This window comes from Artemia sp. Qi Xiang Cuo, chromosome 16 (assembly GCF_049724085.1).
Source record: "Artemia sp. Qi Xiang Cuo chromosome 16, ASM4972408v1, whole genome shotgun sequence".
NCBI lineage: Eukaryota > Metazoa > Arthropoda > Branchiopoda > Anostraca > Artemiidae > Artemia > Artemia sp. Qi Xiang Cuo.
The window spans coordinates 34922472-34930875 of NC_142809.1; the positions used below are offsets into that span (position 1 = coordinate 34922472).

The 8404-nt window shown below is 34.5% G+C and overlaps 1 protein-coding gene across 6 annotated transcripts in view; it reads left to right on the plus strand.

Annotated features, from left to right (window-relative positions):
* The window catches only part of Fak (protein tyrosine kinase 2 Fak), a 171415-nt gene extending 164571 nt beyond the window's left edge, over nucleotides 1-6844 (plus strand). For all 6 annotated transcript variants that reach the window (XM_089102734.1, XM_089102735.1, XM_089102730.1 and 3 more), the window contains 2 exons: nucleotides 1867-1973; nucleotides 4656-6844. In XM_089102734.1, the coding sequence (XP_088958860.1) occupies nucleotides 1867-1973; nucleotides 4656-4812 (264 nt within the window). In that variant the 3' untranslated portion in view covers nucleotides 4813-6844. The remainder of the gene's footprint in view (nucleotides 1-1866; nucleotides 1974-4655) is intronic.
* Nucleotides 6845-8404: the final 1560 nt, after the last annotated feature.

Below are 8404 nucleotides of genomic sequence, written 5' to 3' on the forward strand. Positions count from 1 at the left end.
AGCAGTGATTTTATTCATTGGTCTTGCAACCATTTAAATGTACATCATTAACGCGTGTGAACACACCGATAAAAAAAAGGGGGTTAACGCAGTTATACATTGAAACATCAGTTAAAATCATGGAGGCTAGCTACTAGTGGTGGTGTTAGGCCTCATAATCTGGGGGGGGAGGGCAAGGTATAACATAGAAATGTAAAAACACAAAATAAAATGGATTTATTGTCAAATGTCAGAAAAACTGGGGCACAGCTGCCCCGTCTTACCCAGGTCTAGTACCGCCGCTGCTAGCTGTTTGAAGTATTTTTAACTTAACATAAGCCTCATGATACGATTCGAAAGGGCTGATATTAGCAAATATTCCGTTGGCATTATTTTGAAAAACACAAATGGGGCGACTGATTGAGGAGAAAATCCTCAAATATTGCAAAATAGAATACAAAATGTAGTAGTTGGATCTTATCATATTCTGAGGCTTACTTTTAATATTTTTTGTAGTTAACTTCTCTTTATAGACAAAATATAGTAATTGGTTAGCAGTTAGTTAACTTCTTTTGTTCCTGTGACACTTAAGCAAAATCTTAAACCACGTTTGAAATTATATTGTCCTTAGCTTAGCCAACTTTTTTTTTTCTCAGTAAAGTTTTATTTTAACAAACTTCTGCTGTAAGTGAAAATCAGGCCAAAAAGGACTTGTGCGTACTGTACATTAGTAAGAAACAAGAGACAAAAAGGATTGTCTTTTGCAGTCAGAAATCTTGCATTTTGGTGTCTGGCCATGAATCGTTCATGTTTCATTTCCATATTATAAATTTTTGAGTGTATCATGGTATCATGACACTCAAAATAGTATCATGGATAGTTAATATATATCATGGATAGTTAACAATCTCACCGTATCAATAAAAAACGTCTGAAGAGTTGCTAAAGGTTTTCTGTTTTATTCATTCTTACCCAAGATACAATTACTTTTTAATGTTTGGTGGTTTCGATTTTCGATTTCGCAAAGTAGTTTCGGCGAAAAAGTTTCACAAATTAAATTTTCACATATAACTTTACAGGTACCTACGCGGCCGAGTGTGTCTTTAGTGGAAATTATTGGTCGCGCAAATTTTTAAATTTCGTTAAACTGTACTTAGCACCTTTACTAGAATTTTCTTATAGAAACCATCTGAGCCTTTAAATTACAGAGATGGTTAAACACCCTCTTTGCTACATTTAATTTTCAATCGCTCTTCGATTCCATAATATTTACTAGCTTTCCTCCTTTTATTAGAGAAAATAACTACTTATGTATTGTGTATCAGTCTGATAAGATTAAGAATCTAAACTCTGATGAAGTTAAATAAATCTTCAAGCTTTTTTTTTTGAAGATATTATTGTCTGAAGTTGAGACTACATTCAACATAATGAAATTACAAATTTTACTCACTGGAAGTCGAATTAGAGGTAATAATTTCCACTATTTTCTATTATGCTATTTACTTCATGCTGTAATTGCTCACAACATGCTCTTTGGCAGGGAATATCTAGAATTTTGGACGGCTAGGTTCTTTAGTATACTGTTACTGCCAAAGACTTATCCGAGCACCAAGCCACTTGAGGCCCAGGTAGCTCCGGATGCTCTCCCCCCCCCCCCGTCTATCGAAAGATTAATTCTTTATAACCTCTGATGAAGTCACTACTCCCTTTAAATATATTGTTTTGTGATTTCATCCCATCTGTTTGAGGATGTACTGCTTTTTGTTTTGTCAAATGGACCATAACAGCATAAAAGTAGCCTATCTTACTTTACTCATAAAACGTGATCAAACAGGTTTTTTTAGCCCTTAGTTTTGGATATGCTGTCATGTGATCTTTTATATTCAGGTTGAAATGGCTCATAAAGTGTTAAGTACAGATATGGCTGAACTTGTGTCTTCAATGAAACTTGCTGAAAAATATAGCTACACCACATTGGCTGCCGAATATAGAAGGTAAATACCTTTATTTTCCCCTCATTCTTGTAAGGATAATATATTCCTTATCCCTTTGCATTTCCGTGTCCTTATTTATCTTCTTATGGTATTGTAAGGTATATAGATATTGATGTTACAAGCTGCTGCGATAATCAACTCACTGTAAAAGGAAACAATCCTGCGGCCATATTTGCACACAGAGAAGTGCGCTCGTCTGAGACTGCTCCTAAAAATTTCTACCTGAAAAAAAAAATACTCTTACAGCTCCCCCTCCCCCTCCGCTGCTCAAAAATAAGCCCGCCGATCGATTTTCATGATCCCTGTATAGAAAAGATTGTTTTCAAGATCACAAAAAAAGCTTTACAACCCAAAAAGAAAGCCATTGATACCGACCTTCCACTTTGTAGGTGATGGTTTTTACTTTGCTTGAGCGTTAAATATGACCTTGTACAGCTTAATGATTAAGCCATATATGCTGTTACACTGGACTAATCTTTAGGAATGAACAGAGAATCTTACGTCATATTTTTTATGGGGGGGGGGGGGGGTCTTCTTTATAGTTTTTTGATTTTGGTTGTTTTAAGAGCCAGCATAAGGACTGCATCCTTAGGTATTTAAGATACGAGCATTATAGTAAAGAAAAAACACGGTCATATTACCCCCCCCCCACAAAAAAAAACAGGTTTATAAATACTGGCTAGTCAGGACAAATTTTCATTTGTAGCTGATTCAGGAATGGTATCTATTATCTCGATTAGTCGTTATAGTAAAATGTTATGGTGAAATTCATGTTTGGGAGTTTCAGAAAAGCCTGAATCCCCTCAAAAATGGCGTTCGGTTGAAACAAAAAACCTACCATTGGAATTTCCATTGCCAGAAACCCCATTCAGGAAACTTACAGCCACCCGGCTTGAACAACAAGGAAAATCCCTTTTTGCATAGGTAGCACTGTTCTTTTTCTTCTGTTTCAGAAAATGTGAGCTTTTCAGTCGAGACTGTTCAGTCCTTTCCCTTTTGGCTCACTCTGTGAGTTGAAATGAGCAACTCCAAGTGGTTGCTCCGTATTTATCTTTAGTCCGCGTAGATATATTGTATTTAATCTTTTGATTCTAGAAGTTGAAATATTAGAAGATATACATTGAGTTCTGTTTTTTGTTTACAGGTACGGTCTGCTAGACTCTTAGTTGATTGTGAGATTTAGGGTGTCTGAAGTACTTCAGCAGTTTGTATTGCAGGGTACGCTGTGCAGACGTCAGTATATTACATTCAAATAGGCAATGGTCAATTGATCGTTATTTATATTGCAATGTTTGCAAAGAGGGCTTAGGGAACTGAGCTACTTGAATTAAAAAACTGATATGAAAACGCCTGAAATTTTAGCCCATTTGAGCCTGGCAGAATTCTATGATATATTTTAGAGAGGGGCTTATTAGGGAAGGGAGATAAATTTGGTTTATTCTTACTTAACATTATCCCTAATAATCTCCAGCAATATATGTCTCTGATGGGGATTGGTCTCCCACTTGGATGGTCAGTGTTTAGAGATTTTTTTGCAATTTCATCGTAAAGATTATATAAACAAGTATCTTTTGTCATCAAGCATACTTTTTATACAAGTATACTAGTATACCTTGCAATCATAATGAATGTCATTAGCAAAACACAGTATATTAAAATAAAATGCAATTTTGACCCAAAACTGCATCTTCATCTGCAATATAATATAGCACACGTAGCCTGTCTTTTGACATTAGATGACATAACACATGCATCTTTTGATTAGATAAGATAGAATAAATATCACAAAATTACTATCACAAGTCTCTAAGAGCCGAATTTGAGTTTCGAATTCAATTGATGAAAAATGCCAAGAAAAAAAAATTGTGAACTGCTCTTTTTATCCTCCCTTCCGGCTCTGAGTGAGATTGTAGCTGGATCTAATTTGTTGTATTTCTGGTGCCAAGTGTTATATATTTGTTTGAAATTTCAGAGAACTAAATCAAAATCAAAGTTTTTTTAAAAATAAAATAAAAACGTTAAAAATTGGAGTTTCTGGTGTGACCTTTCCATAATTATGCTATAAATCTAGAAGGAATACAGAATTTCCGATCGGATGTCAGGAAAATATAGTTCCATGTTCTGCGGGAATCTCACGTTTTGTGATCCCTAACAAGATCCTTACTATCGGATCTACGACAGATCTATTTGTTTCTTGGTTGTACTATTTAGCTGGGAAGAAAAAGTGTAATTTTGTAAAGGTAATAAGTTCTAATTTTGCAAAATTCCGAGGGACTTTTCTTCCCTGTTTTACGAAAAATTTAAAAATTGTCATGAAGCTGTACATTTCTTAAATTGTATTTGATTTTATTCCTGTTGTTCCTTTGAAAAAAAAGACTATCTTAAAATTAAAAGCTGTTTTTTAGAATTTTCAAAGGTTTACCTCCTATATAAATTTATATACATTGAAGGTTTAACTACACAACCTATTGCGTAATTAACTATCAAAATATGTGTGAAAATGTATTTTTATATTTTGAAGTAAATATCCAAACTTTAATGGGAATTGTATGTTTTCGTAACATTTTATCTTAAGGGCTGCGTAAAAGGACTGCGCAATTTCTGCACACAAACTAATCCAAATATAATTATATTTGTTAAACTAAACAAAATATAATTATATGTATGTTGTTTTTTTTTCAGAAGTATGTTGGCGGCAGCACAGGTACTAGCGGTTGACGCAAAACATCTACTAGATGCTGTGGATTCAATAAGACTTCGGTTCCCTATTTTAGAAAAAGCCCTAAGGCTTTCCTTGAGCCTAGACCGTAGTCAGAATCTTGAGCAAGAAACTCCCTGAAGTTTTGGTTTAGTATCCTTCGTCGATTTTATTCGTTTATCCATAGTGCATAAGTGACAAAAGTTGGAAATGCTCTCAAGAAAAAACAACCGAGAAGCGTGATTTCTAATGCCTCCATGCATACGTGATTTAAAGCAAAAGTCTCTTGAATCCTCTGGAAAATTTATTGAAAAAAAACCTTCTAAAGCTCATATTGTCCTGTAGTAAAAGTTTTTGATAGTGGAATCAGAAAAATTCAGTTTTATTCCTGTTTCATTTCCTTTTGTAAATAACATGACCACTATCTTCGTAATTTATTACAGCCCTCCTCCTGATTCCTGGTTACATTCTTGATTCCTGTAACCACTATCCTGTAATTCCTGTAACTATCCTGATTCCTGTGACTACTATCCTGTAATTCCTGTAACCATCCTGATTCCTGTAACCACAGTGTAACCACTATCTTCGTAATTTATTACAGCCCTCCTCCTGATTCCTGGTTACATTCTTGAGCTTTATACGAATGTATCTGCTTTTGTCCGTTTGCATTATTTTTCTGGTAATTATTGCTCATCAACAGATTTTTTCATATTGCCAGACAATGGCGATTTAAAAATAAAACTGTGGACTTTTGTATATAGTCTTGGGCTAGACATAGCCTGAAATATAGCCCGGCAGGTAGGAGGGGTTAGGGATGGCTGGGACGTGATTGCCACGATAGCAATGATTATTTTCGATAAGATTGTTGAATGAGCAATTGAATGGTAGATGCCTCTTTTTACTATCTGATTTTCGTGTTACAAGTAAATATTGTTTTATTTCCTTCGTATCTTAAAAAAAATACCGAGAGTTAATTTTCAACAGTAAATAAATGGAAAAATTTTACTACTTTAAGTCAATTTTTCGGTTCAGTGAAACGGACATTTCAATTATAATATAAAACAGAAGCATACAAAATCTTTTTATTCGTCGATATATTGGTTTTTGTCATTATTCCAACTTAGAAACGATACTAATTTAATAGGAATAACTAAAATTTTTGGCAAATTTATGCTAAGTCGATTCGCTGTTTAGTTTTGTGAAAACCTCAATTCACATGTTAGCCTGGAAATATGGAAATATGGAGTATATAATTATTAATTCTAACGCGAGAACTGCATTTTAATTCTTTCGGTAAGAGGAAGGGGAGTTTGCAAGACTCAAATAGATACTAGGGAGGTGGGAAGGGAATACTGAAGCACAATTTTTGCCTGATTTTAGAGAAGTTTATTAATTTTTACAATAAATTCTCTGTATATTTGAATAACAGGAAGGGGCCATGCCCCCCCCCTTTCAAATGGGTTCCCTCTCCTTGAGCATTTAATTTGGTCGTAAAAAAAGAAGAAAGTTTGGTTTATTTGGTTTGGCAAAGTCATTGTGAAAATGGTAAAGATATTTCCGAAAAATATTCAACTTTTAGCTCAGATTTTGAAAAGAAAGCAAGTTTAAACCCACCATCTCTTCCTCTCTCTCCTATATTTATTGTGCTCCTTCTCTCACTTTCAATCCTTTTCTTACTTCCACCCACCCTCTCTTCCTTTCTCTCCCCTCTGTTTAGCGTTTTCTTCCTCTTTTTTCAAATTTATTTGTATTGTTATGTTACTTTTACGCTGTGCCCAGTTCTAGATGTAAATACGTTTTCTGCTCATTTACGTGGACATCATGCACTTTGTACATCCCCTTTTTTCATTGGACGATTTTCCACAACAGTGCTAGTGGGATGGGGGTTCCAGAAAAAATCTGGAGTGCAATGGTCTCCTTATTTTAAGTATTGTATTTTTACTCACATTTGTCTGAGTATAGTGTGTTTAAATTGTAGTTTTGATCTACATGCAATGGATACATATGTTTGTAAAAATGTAAAAGTTTGGTATAGTGATGTGTCTTTGTATGGTTGAATGTTTTTCTTCAGTTTAATTACATAAATAATGTTTAATATACGTGGTTTATTTTACTCTACTTCGTTTTATACCAAAGAAGTCTGAATTCCTGACATGTATAATAAAGTTTGTTTACGTTAGTTTTCTCATTTTTATATCATATAGGGGAAAGAGAGTCAAGAAAGAATTGAGTATAGACAAATACCTGATTGGAAAGAGTGGTCAAGTACATGAAAGTGACTGAAAATACAAAACCAAATGGAAGGAAATACATGTGATGTTTTGATTGCCCAGAAGCTATAATTTTAAACTTGAAACCAGAAATTATTTTCAACTATCATAGTACGCCATAACTTTAAGCGCATTAAATTTTCTAATGTGTAGCAACGTTTACCAGATCGGTTGTGAGAATTCTGATTTTACGAGACACTTATGTTTTATTTAAAAATCAGGTTTCATTGAGAAACAGAGGTGAATCATAGTCGATTCCCTCAAACTCTGTAAAAAAAAAATCTATGTTTAAGAACTAAAATGAACTTTATGTGATTGATGGAAAAAAAACAGAGGAGGGGAGGGGGAAGATAACATGGTGATACTTTATTACAAACAATTATCACAGGTTAAAAGTTAAAAGAATGGCTGGATTCGGTATGGCCGAAGCCAAAGGTAACTTTTAAGATTCTTATGATATACTTGAAGGATCGACATGTCGTCCGACATGTCATTTCCATCTTTATGGATTTTCTCGCCAATTTCATTAATCATAAATAGAAATTAGAATGGTTCCAATAAGGTTTCTTGAGGAATTGCACAGCAAAAGGAGCTAGGGAAAATATTTTTGCATTTTACAATTTATGATCTATTTGAAAGGAACGACAACAATATTTACCTAGAGAGGGTCAAATTCAAAGCTATCCAGTAATAAAGGAATTGGGATTTTGTGGTCAACCAAGTCAGACGCTTTTTTGGAAACAGTGGCGGATCCAGGGGGGCGAGGGGGCGCCCCCCCTAATGTTGTCTAAAGTAGTGTAATTTACTTGATTAACGCAAGTTTTCGTTAATTAAGCTTGCTCCTTATGCAAGTTTATTGGATCAACCTATTTGCACCCCCCCCCCAAAAAAAATCCTGGATCCGCCCCTGTTCTAAAATGGATTAAGACAAGGTCTAGTACAACATTTGGTTTCTCTGGGTTACCTAAGATGGTATGTACCAAGTGCACAAGGTAATGAGTACAAGGTAATTGTTTTTCATCAACATTTTTCTTCATAATACCTAACAATGCCAATTTGAAAATAAAACCGAGAACTTTTGTATATAGTCTTGGGCTAGATATAGCCTGCAATATGATGGTCTGGCCTTCAGGAATGGCGAAGGAAGACTGGGACCGATTGCGACGATTGAATATTTGATAAGAGCGTTGAATGAGGAATTGAATAGTAGATGTCTCTTTTTGCCATCTGGTTTTCTTGTTGCAAGAGAAAATTGCCCTATTACATGCGTATCTTAGAAAGAAAACAGAATTGATTTTCACCAGCGAATAAATGGAAAATTTTACTCCTTTAAATCAAATGTTCGGGCTATAATATAAAACAGAAGCAAACGAATCTCTATATTTATTGATACGTGTGTTTTTGTCATTATTACAACATGGAAACGATTCTGATTACAAGAAATGACTAAAGTTCTTGGCAAA